At 43.8% G+C, this 13,719-nt stretch overlaps 1 protein-coding gene across 1 annotated transcript; it reads right to left on the bottom strand.

Annotated features, from left to right (window-relative positions):
- Positions 1 to 2,735: 2,735 nt before the first annotated feature.
- On the bottom strand, positions 2,736 to 4,868 carry LOC122020685 (cytochrome P450 72A397-like). The gene is made up of 5 exons (XM_042578697.1): positions 4,604 to 4,868; positions 4,387 to 4,514; positions 4,077 to 4,297; positions 3,382 to 3,999; positions 2,736 to 3,295 (listed from the first exon to the last, which is right to left on the bottom strand). Exons 1-5 carry the CDS (start codon positions 4,741 to 4,743, stop codon positions 2,867 to 2,869), a joined length of 1,536 nt encoding a protein of 511 aa, XP_042434631.1. The 5' UTR covers positions 4,744 to 4,868; the 3' UTR covers positions 2,736 to 2,866.
- Positions 4,869 to 13,719: the final 8,851 nt, after the last annotated feature.

Here is a 13,719-nt window from a genome sequence, read left to right on the forward strand (position 1 = left end):
CTCCGTTTTAACTACCGGCTCCCCACCTATATGGTCATACCCCATGGCTAAGATCGTCCCCACCTACCACCCTATGAAAGCATCGCTGTCTTTAGGGACCAAGTTGTAGTGGGCTTCTCTTCCTTATCCACCCTTTCTTTATCGCTGTTAGCTAATACTTTCATATTCTACTTAATTAGCTTATTCCAAATGCCAATTGCATCCTAAGAGGTGCCGTTGTTGTTTTTCATCTACTTGGCATGCTTTTGTCTCCTTATTTATTCCATCATTACTTTTACCTTCAACAAGTGACAGGTGACTTATTCCATTTCCGCACTCATCCTAAGGTGACCTTGTTTGATAGAATTCCACCTTAGGGTGAGTGGAGAAGAAAGTACTTCTTCATTCGACTCCCTACTTCTTTGTCTTGCCTAACGACATGGCAGTAGCACCTTCCCCCCATCCCAGATCTTGCAATACCTACATGGACCCAGCCTTATGCAAGGCCTTGGAGCGACTGACAGGTCTGAAGTTCAGTTTGCCCGAACTGACTATAGAGAGCTTGTTATACGTTTTTGGGCTCACTCCTATTGATCTCGGGCCTTCGAGTAGGAGTCGAACTAGACTCCGAACAAAGTAAACACCTTGCGTCTTTCTGTGTGCTTTTAATTTTCGCTGCATTTATTACTCTGTTAACTCTTCGTATGATTTACGATTACGAATTGAACGAAATAGCCACGAGCGCTATTCACCCCCCTTAGCACTTCTCGATCCAACACAATAAACATAGATTATGCTAATGAAATATAAGTAGATGCGCGTTAAAGTATGTATAAAAGTGTATATAATCTACGTACATCAACAGGGTGAGGTGGCGGCTTCTAGTTGGTTGGTGCACGTCAAATACAGATGCCTCAAAGGGATTGAGGCGCCTGGGAGGCGACCGAGAAGAGCTGTACTCAGCATTCACCTTGTCAGCAGCCGAGGTGCCTCTAAGGGATAGAGGCGCCTAGACTTGGATAAGCTACGACAAACTCATAGCATATCAGCTCTGGTCTAGGTTCCTCAATGGCATATAGGTGCCTAGTTCATCCTTTATAAGCAGGGTTCGAGCAAAGCCTAACACACAATTCTTCAAGCAACTGAACGCTCATCAGCTCACCGCGATACTCTGATTTTCGACGCTACTCCGAAAACTATACTCTACACCAGAATTTTATATTGTCAGTATAATTTACTATATGCAAAATTGTAATAATCTATTTGTACTTATCAAATTGTTATTGGATTGTCCAGCAAAAGTAATTATCAATCGAAGACCTTGGAGTAGGAGTCGTCACAGGCTCCAAACCAAGTTAAACCGACAGTGTCAAAATTATCTTTTTATTGTTCTGCTACTTTTATACTTTGAGTTTTTTTTAAAAAAAAATGAAAAAGTCACAAGTACTATTCATCCCCATCTAGCGCTATTTCTTGGTATCAGAGTGGGGGTGCTTTGAATTGGTGTAACCACCATAAGAGCATTTCGTTGTTTTTTTTGAACTTTTTTTCAAGAAAAAAATATATTTCTTTTAAGAAAGTCTTGGTACATTTCGCTTTTGATTTTTTTTTTTCTTGCAAGGATCTTCTTTCCAAATGGCTCATCAAGATGGCTAATATAAGATAATATTAGGCCCAATATATCAAACCCACGTTGAGCCTAATATGGAATCATTTCAGACCCTCGTCTGCCATGATATCCCAATACTCTAATTGCCAAAATGAATAAATATTAAGATTTTCAAACTATTGTATTTTACTATACTACTACTTCATACTTAAAATTCACAATTATATGTTGTACCTGAGAATCTAAAGGTTTGAGAAGTTGAATCCTAATTTTGAAATATATTGACCAATATACTATGGATATGCTGCATATCTTGTATATTCAAGAAAATACTAAAGGAAGACTGTTTGATCATTACTATGTGTCAATCATGTAAAAAAATAGATTCATGATATCTTCCTTTCTTTGTAGATGCTTCAAAAAAACTGTTAAAGTCAACTAACATATTGTTGCAATGCAGTTGCTGTCCAAACTGGTTGAGCCTTTGCAAATCTGATACTTTCGAAGGTGATATCTTTGCGGATAATTGAATAATAGAGGATGAAATACCCAACCTACTTTCATTATGAAAGGAAAGTATTGATAGAAACCCTAAACCTTCAGTGTAGAGAAGAGATTAGTGTGGATTTTCGTCAAAAACCTTTGATGTCGCCTGAGAGATACATAAAGACACTTATGTATGCTTTCAGTGGGGAATGATCTTGCAACTAAAATAGAGCGAAAGATTTTTGCAATTCGAGAGTTAATAAAAGCGGTGAGGCTTTCACGCGTTGAGGGAAAAAAATGTTGACGACATCAGCATCCAAACCATCAATAAAATTTTCAAATCAAAATGATTTTAATGTGATTCGGATTCCTTGGAACATGGGATGAAAAAGGGAGGTTAGCGAGAGGGGTAGAAGAAGAATTTCATATATTTTACTGTACCCTTTCATAAATACAAAATCATGATGCGTCTTTCATAAATACAAAACCATGATACGTCTTTTGATAAATTTTAATTTCCACATACGTCATTTGGTAAAATGCTATTTTGCCTTTGATTTAATTAGTTTGAGTAGCGATGCTCTTGTTTTAGATAAAACCTTCACCAATCAAACACTTAACACTCTATTGTTGCTCTAAAATTGACAAAGAAAGCACCAAATAAAGGTACTATTTTGCTAGAAAACTTTATTCAAATAGATTCAAGAGAAGATCGTCCATTTCTAACAATAACTTTTATTTAAAACTTTATTTTAAATAGATTCAAGAGAAGATTCAGAACATAGTTGTTACTCAGAGTTGATGCAGGATGAGTTGAGCTCCAAACTGTGGCTGCAGAGTTATTATAGTACGAGGAGCATGAGCATAAGAAGGTGATAGTTCAACACAGAATTGCTGAAGAATTCTAGCCAAAGCTATCTTCGCTTCTATCATCGCAAAGTTCTGGCCCAAGCAGATCCTGGGACCCCATCCAAAAGGAAAGAAAGCATTCGAAACTTTAGATGCCTTTGCAACGCCTTCTGAGAACCTCTCAGGCTTGAATTCCTCAACATCCTCCCCCCATATTTCTCTATCATGATGAATGAATATTATTGGTAGAAAAACTTCAACTCCAGCAGGCAATGATAAGTGATCTCCTATCTTCGCAGTCTTGATTGTTCGTCTAACTAAGGCAATCACAGGTGGATACAACCTCAGAACCTCATACAAAATCATAGTGACCTGAAAGAGATGAACAGCCAGAGTTTCTATAAGTTTTTAATTTACTGAATTGCAAGATGAAGATTTCAAGATCTTCTTCTACTCACAAGCTTTAAGTGGCTTATCGATTCGAAATCAGGCAACTCTTTGCCACAGACACTGAGAACTTCCTCTCGGGCTCTCTGTTGCCACTCTGGGTGGATGGATAGAAGGATCAGTGTCCATGTCAACAAGACCGAGGTTGTCTCTTGGCCAGCAAAGTAAAAGAGCTTGCACTCCTCAATCACGTCGTCGATTGTTATGCTGTGATCGCCGCGAGCCTTATCGTTGCTGTATTGAACTAGCAAGCCAAGCAAATCGTCACCAGTAGCTTCTCCCTTGGAAATGGCATCTGTCTTTTTGTTGATCATGTCCTTTAACAGGCTCCTGATCTCATTGTCAATGAGCATTCTCCTCTTGTTACTTGAAGTAGGTACGAATCTGAAGCCTGGAATGTAAGGAATCCGTGCGGCTTCCATGACTAGAAGAACTTGCTCCTTCTGCAGTTCGAAGATTTTCTTGCCTTCCTTGTAGTTGCTTCCGAAGGCAGTGCGCGAAATGACGTCCCCAGTAAGATTCTGGAGCTCATCCCAAACATCTACTTCACAAGATCCTCGATCGCTGATCATGTTCTGCCACCTCTCCACCATGTCGATGCAACTCTTCTGGAAGGCAGGCACCATGGACTGCAGCGGCAGAGACACCATTTCAGATTGAGAATATTTTGATTAAGTATGCAATCACATGTATCCAAACATGCAACCTTTAGTTTCTCGAGGTGGAAAGCTGGGTTGATGATCTTCCTCCGGTTGGCCCACTCCTCTCCCTCCAGGGTGGAGACCCCCATGGCCAGAAGCTTCACGAGGGGGTTAAAAGTAGGCTTCTGAAATTGGTGCGTCCTGTCAATCAGCACTTCAGCCATCATCTCTGAGTCGTAAATAATCACCCTTGGCGTCGTTCCCACCCAAACCATTGACCTTTTCCCTGTGCTCCGGCATTCACGCACTCAATCAAACAACAACCAGACATAACCGAACTGGGGGAAGCTACTTGCCCGAGCAGAATTACCATACCATATTTCTGAAGCAGTTGGTGAAGGAAAGGAGAAGCTCGATGCACGATCCTGTGCGTTAAATCGATTGGCTTGGACAAGGCCATGGCCCTTGCCTTTTTATCATCCGCCATGTCTCCATAAAGGACCCTGTTTACCAGCTCCAGGAAACAAACAATCATTCAGTTAACTTCGACCAAGAACAAAAGATTTTGGAAGATAAAGGAGAAATCCTCTACCTATAAGGGTTGCCCTTGATGCCTTGATGTCTCAGCTGCCTCTCCAATGACTTGGGCTTCCACCAGAGAGTGTATATCGCTTTTGCGCTGCAAAAGAGCACCAGTAGCAGCGACCACGCAGAAAGAGGAAGATAAACCATCTCTGCTGCTGTACGAGCTTTCCAGTCCTCAGCTTCCAAATTCGCACAGGGAAGCTAAAAAGTACTCCGCCGAACCCAACCTAAGATTATTACGAGAGAGAGATATATCACAATAGTCAAAAGAACAAGGGATGGATGGACGAACGCTACTTGAGTGGTCAATCAAACTCGGACTAGTATTTATCTATACATACCATATTTAGAGAAGGGTCTTTAAAATATTTAGGTATATTAGAATTTATAAATTATGTTTTCTTGCCTTGGGGACTCATAATTCAATAGGCGTCTTATCGAGTTGCATCGGCCTGTTTGTTTGCTTGTTGGTAAATAAATAAATGGACGACAAGGTTTCTTGTTGACTTAGCTTTCTTGCTGAAGATGATTGCTCGCCAAGGAAAACAGAGGACAAGTCCAATGTGATCGGGGTTGACCCATTCCACGCATCTGAGAAGGCTGAGAGTGACGCGGGAAGATGTATTTACTATCAGCAGAACAGGCAACGGATCAGTTTGGAGGCGGATCCTCTGCATTGCCTATCCTGATTGATGGAATTTGATGATCCTCATCTATTTAATAGATGAGGATCAACAAATCCTATTAATACAATTGGTCTTGACTTAAAAAAATATCATTTATAATCTTAGAATGTTTTGAATATTATTATTATTAATTTAGTAATTTTTAATTTTAAAACTTAAAGTATTTCTATTTTTACAAGTTGAGATTTGGTATATTTCCGCTATTTTTTTTTTTTTTTTTTTTTTTTTTTTTTTTTTTTTTTTAACATCTGAGTGTGACTTTTTTATTTCTTAGTATTCTTCTATTGAATCAATAGGTCTTATAAGGTTATTTTTGATATTTATGTATTAATCAATGATAATATGGAAAGTAATCAGAGGATATCATGTGGTTAGAGAGAAGTTAATAGTTCTGTTGCGGTGGTCAAAGTCAACAGAAGGTCACACTCGGTGGTGCTCTTGGCTCCAAGCCGTCATTGACGCAGTGTCACTCCGGACTCTCTACCACTCCGACTTCGCAACACTCCCGATTCCATGCCACAATCGGCTCCATGCTATCCTCAACTTGATGATGCTCTTAGTTCCATGCTACCACATGCTGCAAGTCAACAGAAGTTGTTCCCCCGACTCCCTACCACCTCGACTTCGCTATGCTCACGATTCCATATCGTCCCTAATTTCGAGTGATAAGTTGTGGCTTGCTGAAGATACGGACAGTATTCATTATTCTCTAAAAAAAAAGTGGAAAACATGACCGTTTAGTCCGGAAGAGGGGGGAAACATAGTTATCTATTTCAGGAAATATGAGTAACATAAGCATAGATCTAGGAATACATGGAGAACATGAGAGTATAGCTGCTACTCTATAAAAGGTCATTTGCTCCTACAAGCCTAGGTACGCGCATACACATTCAGATTTCTAGAAACTCTAATTGTTCCTTTTCTCCATTCTCCCCTACAGAAGAATTACTTAAGCGTCGGAGTGGCTACGCTGAGAACTCTCCAGTCATCATTCCAACCCTCTCTTTCTAGTGTCCTCTCTCCATGCTCTAGCGGATCTCTCAACTAGTCCTTGTTATGTCGAGGTTATTGACGACAAAGTCAACATCCACGCTAACTCACCAGTGAGTCATTCGTTGGAAATATCATACATGATCAAACAGATTCAATAGCTTCCACTATAGTCACCGAGCAAATGAAATATCGATGAGGTTATGAGAAAACAATAATCTTAAAATGATATTTTGAAAATGGTGATCAAAGATCCAAAAGTTTTCTATAACTAATTTTAAAAGGTGATTATGGAAGATGTTTGAGCTGTAGGACCATAAATATGCTAGAGGGGGATGAATAACGTTTTTCAAAAATCGAGAGTCAATTAAATCAAAGTACACAGCGGAAGAATAAAAGAGAAAAGTTAGAAGAAGCAAGATAATTACACTCTAACATAAGTAGTTTTACTTGGTTCGGAGCCTTCGACGACTTCTACTCCAAGGCTCGCACTCGTCGAGTACTTTCTTTGGGCAATCCACTAATAACTCGAACGATTACAAAAGTTAAGTACAAGAACTAAAAACAATGTTACCGACAATAGTGTAAATAAGAAAAGTTTGATCACCAGTTGTCGGAGGAGCTTCATAGCCTCATAGGAGCTTTTTCGAACCACTGCGCAAGAATGAAAGTCGTAGCAGTTGATGATTTGAAGCTGCTGGTTGAAGGCCCTTATATAGGGTCATGCATGGAACCCCTCCGAGTGCCTGGATCATGTTGACGTAACTCGATTAGTCGACGCGCACCAACTCAGCTCCTAGATAAGTTTTCTAGTCTGGGCGCTCGGACCAACTCCTGGTGTCTGGACCAGCTCTGGGCGCCCGAAGTCTGAGCGCACAGATCCCTTTTGGACGTTCGGACTTCCCTTTTCTTCAGTAGCTTTTTTCCTAGAAAAAGATTAGTTCATGCAATAGAAAATATATTTACCCTACAAAACAGAGTTAGCACAACACAATAAAATAGTAGTAGTAATTAGATCTTATCTCCCCGAGACCAGGATCTAGTCAAGATCTCAGCTTAGATTTTCCAAATGGACATAAGCTGGACCGACGCCTACAGTTCCCTCAACGGGAAATACGTCATCACTGATCTCTCCTCCAGTTGCTTACCTCCACTTACTAACTGCAGCCGTTTGACTTGCCTTTGACCCACCAAGTCTTCTCGCCAGTTGTTAGGTCCACAGACCCAACTGGACTTTGATCGGTTGTCAAGTTCCACGGACCCAACCTGACTTCCTGCCAAATATCGGGCCCCGCGGACCTATCTGGACTTCCCACCAACTATCGAGTCCCGTGAACTTAACTGGATTTCGGCCTAATGTCAGATCCTTCAGACCAGTCAACTTTTGCACACTTGATAGAAGGGTTAGCCACACACCACATCTAACTTTGACCTATTTGTCATACATCAAAACTAAATTATTAGTACAACCTATACCAACATGAGCTAGGGGAGATGACAAGCCCACATGGCAAGACCAATTAACACAGATCCTAAGTGGCATGTCATAAGATTTGGTCAACACCGGGACCATGATTCCTACTCACCCATGATCTCTCTCCACTCTCCCATTATCTCTCCCTTCCTCATGATTTCTACAGAGGTCTCACACTTATAAAGGTTAAGTATATACACTCTTTTGAACTCAACCATTTGCAATTACCTTTTTCCTCTATTATCGAAACACCAAGTTGACTTAGGTATCAAAGTGGTTTTGCTGGAAAACTCCCAGCAAGCTCTTTGATATTTGTTACTCTCCATAGAAATTGCCACGCTATAGGAAGAAATCTAAGAGGAGAAGGTTTCAATGTCATTGCTTTTTATACCGGGATGGATTTCTGTCGCCACACTATCGTGATGAGATTTTCAAACTGGAACAAAATGACATTGTCGGAAAAAACATGAGCGAAAGGCGTTGAGCAATCTCTCCACTTATTTTCCTGAATCACTAAATTGAAATCTCAATGAAAATTTTTCATTTTGCATCGCTCCAATGATTCTCGAAATCAACCAACAAAAATATATCCCCTGTATAAATCTTTTCATTTTTAATATATTTGTTTTATCTCTTCTCTCTTCACCACGGCAAGTTTGGAAGGCTCTTGTTGAAGGGCGAACACTTTGATAGGGTTCCCCACATCCTCCTCTCCCAAACCTATTGCGACCTCTCCAACCTCTCTGATCCTTCATCATGGCAAGTTCTTAAAAATTTAATTTACCATTGTCCATTTAGGCTTTTTGTCTTATTCAATTGGCACAAACAAGACATCTTGAATTATGATTCTTTTGACCAGTATTATCCTCTTCTTTGCTTGCTTGAAAGATCAGATTTTAGTTTTCAATTTCGCTAAAAGACCATTCTTTCTATGATTGGCAAACTGTAACTGTAGGATCGAGAAACAGCTTTAGAGGAGAACGATGAATAACGTTCATGGCTTTTTCATTTTTTCGTAAAAAAACTCGAAGTAATAAAAGCAACGGAATAATAAAAAGATAATTTCAACACTATTGATTTTATTTGGTTTAGAGCCTGTAAAGACTCCTACTCCAAGGTCCACAATCAACGATTGCATTCGTTGGACAATCCACTAATAATTTGATAAGTGCAAAGAGATTATTACAATTTTGCGTAAAGTAAATTATGCCGAGAATATAAAAATCCAGTGTAGAGCACAGTTGTCGTAGTAACTTCGCAGCCTAATAGCGTTGGAAATCGAAGTATCACGGCGAGCTTTTGAGCGTTCAGTTGCTTGAAGAATTGTGTGTTAGGCTTTGCTCGAACCCTGCTTATAAAGGACGATCTAGGCGCCTCTATGCCATTGAGGCGCCTCGACCAAAGCTGATCTGATCCGAGTTCATCGCAGCTTATCTAAGTCCAGGCGCTTCTATCCCTTAGAGGTGCCTCGGCTACTACATGGCGAACACTGAGTGCAACTCTTCTCGGTCGCTTCTATCTAGTCTCAGGCGCCTCAGTTCCTTTGAGGCGTCTGGATCTGACATGCGTCGACCAACCAAAAGTCGCCATCTAGTCCTGCTCCGTCTATTGAGGTGATAGAGATGCCTGAATCTCTTTCAGGCTCCTGTATAGGCTTGAGGTGCCTAGATCCATCCAGGCACTTGGATCAACATTTCCCGGCATAATTAATTATACAAAACAGAGTTAGCATAGAAAATGCATATAATTACATAAATGCAAATTGATAATCTCGGACTATTTGGTTCTAACTTTTAGATTTTCTGTAAAATCTTAGGTTGGACCGACGTCTACTATTCCCTCAACGAGGAACACATCCTCACCTACTTCTCTCAGGAGAAATTCCATTTTCCTAAACACCTGTTTGGACTTTTGCTCAGCATCTGTCCTTGACCTTCGAGACTTCTGCTAGACGTCCAATCCTTAACCCGCCTAGACTTCCGTCTGGTGTTCGCAACCACCAAGGCTCCTACCCTATGTCCTCAATTTGCCAAGTCTTCTTTCCAGTCTACTTGACCAGGACTTGGTCCCCAATTCCTTAACTAGGATTTCGTGCTCAATTCTCTCAACCAAGACTTCATGCCTAATCTGTTGGAGTTAAGAAGATGAAATGACACCCCTTCCCTTTCATCTTCTAGCTCATTCAATTCCTCCATTAATAGAGGGAGAGGAAGATTCATCTTCCTCTTATATATGCATCCAAGCCAAAGAAGAAAAGGGAGGCTTGCTAGAGCTTGCTGTGTGTAAGGTTTGTGCAAAGTCATGTTCGTCTGTGTGCACAAGATTGTAAGAGGAGAACATCCATTAGAGAGGGATTTAGATCGTGGAATCTAAGAACTTTCCGATTTGTTCATGATCGTGCTTCCGACGACAAGTAATTCTTTGATATCTTCTCTGATCTTCTTCTCCGAGCATCACGGAGAGTTGTTTTCCATTTTGTAAGAAAAGTGAAGATCAAGATCTACTAGGGGAGATCACTGTAAATTGTATAGCTTTATATATATATATATATATATATATATATATATATATATATATATATATATATATATATATATATATATGATCCGGCGATAAGAACAGGGGACCCTCGTTGTAAGGGGTCAACGCCACGTGGAAGTCAAAGAGCCGGACGGCCCATCGGAGAAGGTCGAACCAGCTAGGCCGACCGGAGAAAGGGGGCTGACCGACCAGGCGGCCGCCCGGTGTTTAGCCGAGGGCAAAAGGCATGAAACATACTGCTAACGGTCGCCACAAAACGCATTACCAAAAACTTCCCAAGTGGACCATCATATTTGGCCGGTCGGACGGAAGTCGGACGTGGGCCGGTCGGGTTCCCGGCACGAGTTCGGCGAAACAGACAAAGGACATCTTCTGACAACTGGCATGCTTCGTGATATGGTTATACTCCAAATCACGCGACAGGGGGTTCCGCTGTCCCATCGAGGACATGCTGGGACTGTAGCAGTATGGGTCAGGTAAGCTCACTGACAAGCCCTTACTGGGGTATGGGCTACGGACACGTGTAGACCTCGGTGTGTGTGCACTTGCTTCTCCGCTGCCCTATATAAAGGCCCCCATCCTTCACCGGAGGTACGCATTTTGATTTTTCGAGAGCCACTTGCCACTGCTTGCTTGCCTGACTTGAGCGTCGGAGGGTCGCCGCCAGGAACCCCTTCTCACTTCGGTGTTCGTGCAACCAACAAGATCCACACCAACAACCGAGGCGCGTGCCGGTCCGTTGGTTCAACATTCGGACAGGATCAATTTGGCGCCATCTGTGGGAACGCTCCTGCATCCGAACGGAAACAATGGACGAGGTTGGACGACAACACACGGTGACGCTTTCGACGGAAGAACTCGACGCCCTGATCGAGATAAGGGCCGCCAAGCTTGTGGAGCAAAAACAGAAAGCCACAGCCGAGCGGCCGGAGCAGCAAGCAACGTCAGCGTCTGGTGGCCTCTTCGGACGAAATGCCTAGACGAGATGACAGAAAAGGGAAAGCCCCCCGAGCGGACGCATCGCCCGAGAGGATTAATTGCCAATTTTCAGAGGCTATTCTACGAGATCCTCTGCCGAAGCACTACGTGCCTCCGACGATCGGCGAGTATAATGGGACAACCGACCCAGATGATCATCTGGGTAAGTTTGATAACACAGCTACGCTCCATCAATACACAGATGGAGTAAAATGCCGAGTTTTTCTTACCACTCTCGCGGGATCGGCTCAACGGTGGTTTCGGAGGCTACCGGACGGATCCATCACAAGCTTCAAGGATTTCCGGACGGCCTTCCTCCACCACTTCGCAAGCAGTCGGCGCTATCAGAAAACCAGTGTTAGTCTGTTTGCCATCAAACAGGAGCCGAGAGAGCCGCTCAGAGCTTATATCCAGCGGTTTAATCAAGTAGCCATGGATATTCCAACGGCCACCTCAGAGACAATGATGAACGCATTTACACAAGGCCTCGTGGACGGGGACTTCTTCCGCTCGCTCGTTCGGAAGCCACCTCGAGACTATGACCATATGCTACACCGAGCCAACGAGTACATCAACGTGGAGTAGGCCCAAGCGGCTCGAAGAAAGGAAGCTCCGACTGATCGGGCTCCACCTGCCGAGCGGAAGCCTCCCACCGCGCATCAACCGCCAAGAGGACCGAGGGCCGAAGCAATCCGCTCCCCTCATGTGAGTTCCCACGTGCAAGAGGTAGCGGCCGCCCGGGCCAAGCCAAAGAAGAAATGGACCCCGATGTTCTGCTCCTTCCACCGGACGGATACGCACAACACAAGGGATTGTCGAAGTCTTCCCTTCGTGGCTCACCCCGTGCCTCGGAATGGCGGACGACGGTCTCCCTCAGTCGACAAGCGACAAAGAACTCATGAAGCCGATCAGACGCGAGCTGATAGGCGACAGCAATGGACGCCCGATCGGCATCGCTCCCCAAGGCAAGAGAATCGCCAAACGTCCAGAGAACGGTCTCGACCATCCGCTCGGGAGGAAGAAAATAGAAGTAATGCTTCCCGGGGCGAGATCAACATTATCGCTGGCGGGCCGACCGGAGGAGACTCCAATCGAGCAAGAAAGGCGAGCGTCCGGCAACTCCAGATCCATGCAGTCGGCTGCAGCCTAGAGCAGGCGAGTTGACCCGAAATCAGTTTTGGGCCTGGGGACTTGGAAGGAATTGAAGTGCCCCACGACGACACTCTGCTCATTAAAGCGGTAATAGCCAACTACACTATTCACCGCGTATTTATTGACACAGGAAGCTCGGTCAACATCATATTTAAGAAGGCGTTCGATCAACTAAAAATTGACCGAGCCGAGCTACTGCCCATGACAACCCCACTCTACGGGTTCACGGGCAACGAAGTCCTGCCGGTCGGGCAAATCCGGCTAGCCATCTCACTGGGAGAAGAGCCGCTCAGGAGGACGAGGACAGCGAACTTCGTGGTGGTGGACTCTCCCTCATCCTACAATGTCATTTTGGGACGACCGGCGCTCAGCGAGTTCCGGGCGGCCGTCTCAACCTTCCACCAGAAGATCAAGTTCCCCGTCGAAGACAAAGTAGGAGAGGTACGGGGAGACCAACTGGCAGCTCGGCGATGCTACATTGATATGGTCCGAGCAGAAGCAAGTTCCGCTCGGAAATCACCACGGATCGAGGTGAATGCTATAACTGAAAAGCCTCCCTCTTTAGTCTACGAAGAAAAGGAGGAAGTACAGATACACCCCACCCGATCGGAGGCTACAACATTCATCGCGTCTGATCTGGAGGCCAACCAGAAAGAGGAGGTGATCCAATGCCTCAGGAGAAATCATGATGTCTTCATCTGGTCGACACATGAGCTGCCCGGAATTTCACCAAGTATAGCGCAGCATGAACTACACGTCCGACCGGACACACGGCCAGTAAAGCAGAGAAAGAGAGATTTCAGCGCCGAGCAGAATTCCATCATCCGAGCGGAGGTGGAAAAACTCTTGGAGGCCGGCCATATCCGCGAGGTGCAGTTCCCGAGCTGGCTGGCGAACGTAGTATTAGTCTCCAAGCCGGGCAACAAGTGGAGAGTATGCATAGATTTTCGGGATCTCAACAAAGCTTGCCCAAAAGACTTCTATCCTCTGCCTCGGATAGATCAGCTAGTGGACTCTACGGCCGGCTGCGAATTAATATGTATGCTCGACGCTTACCAAGGCTATCATCAAGTGGCACTCGCCCGTGAAGATCAAGAAAAAGTCAGCTTCGTGACGGCCGACGGCACCTATTGCTATAATGTGATGCCGTTGGGATTGAAGAATGCGGGAGCCACATATCAGCGCTTGATGAACAAAGTATTTAGAGAGCAGATCGGGCGGAATCTGGAAGTTTATGTGGACGACATTCTCATCAAGTCCGGCCGAGCGGCCGATCTCTTCAAGGACATGGAGGAAACCTTC

The sequence above is a fragment of the Zingiber officinale genome, chromosome 9A, assembly GCF_018446385.1.
Source record: "Zingiber officinale cultivar Zhangliang chromosome 9A, Zo_v1.1, whole genome shotgun sequence".
NCBI classification, from domain to species: Eukaryota; Viridiplantae; Streptophyta; class Magnoliopsida; order Zingiberales; family Zingiberaceae; genus Zingiber; species Zingiber officinale.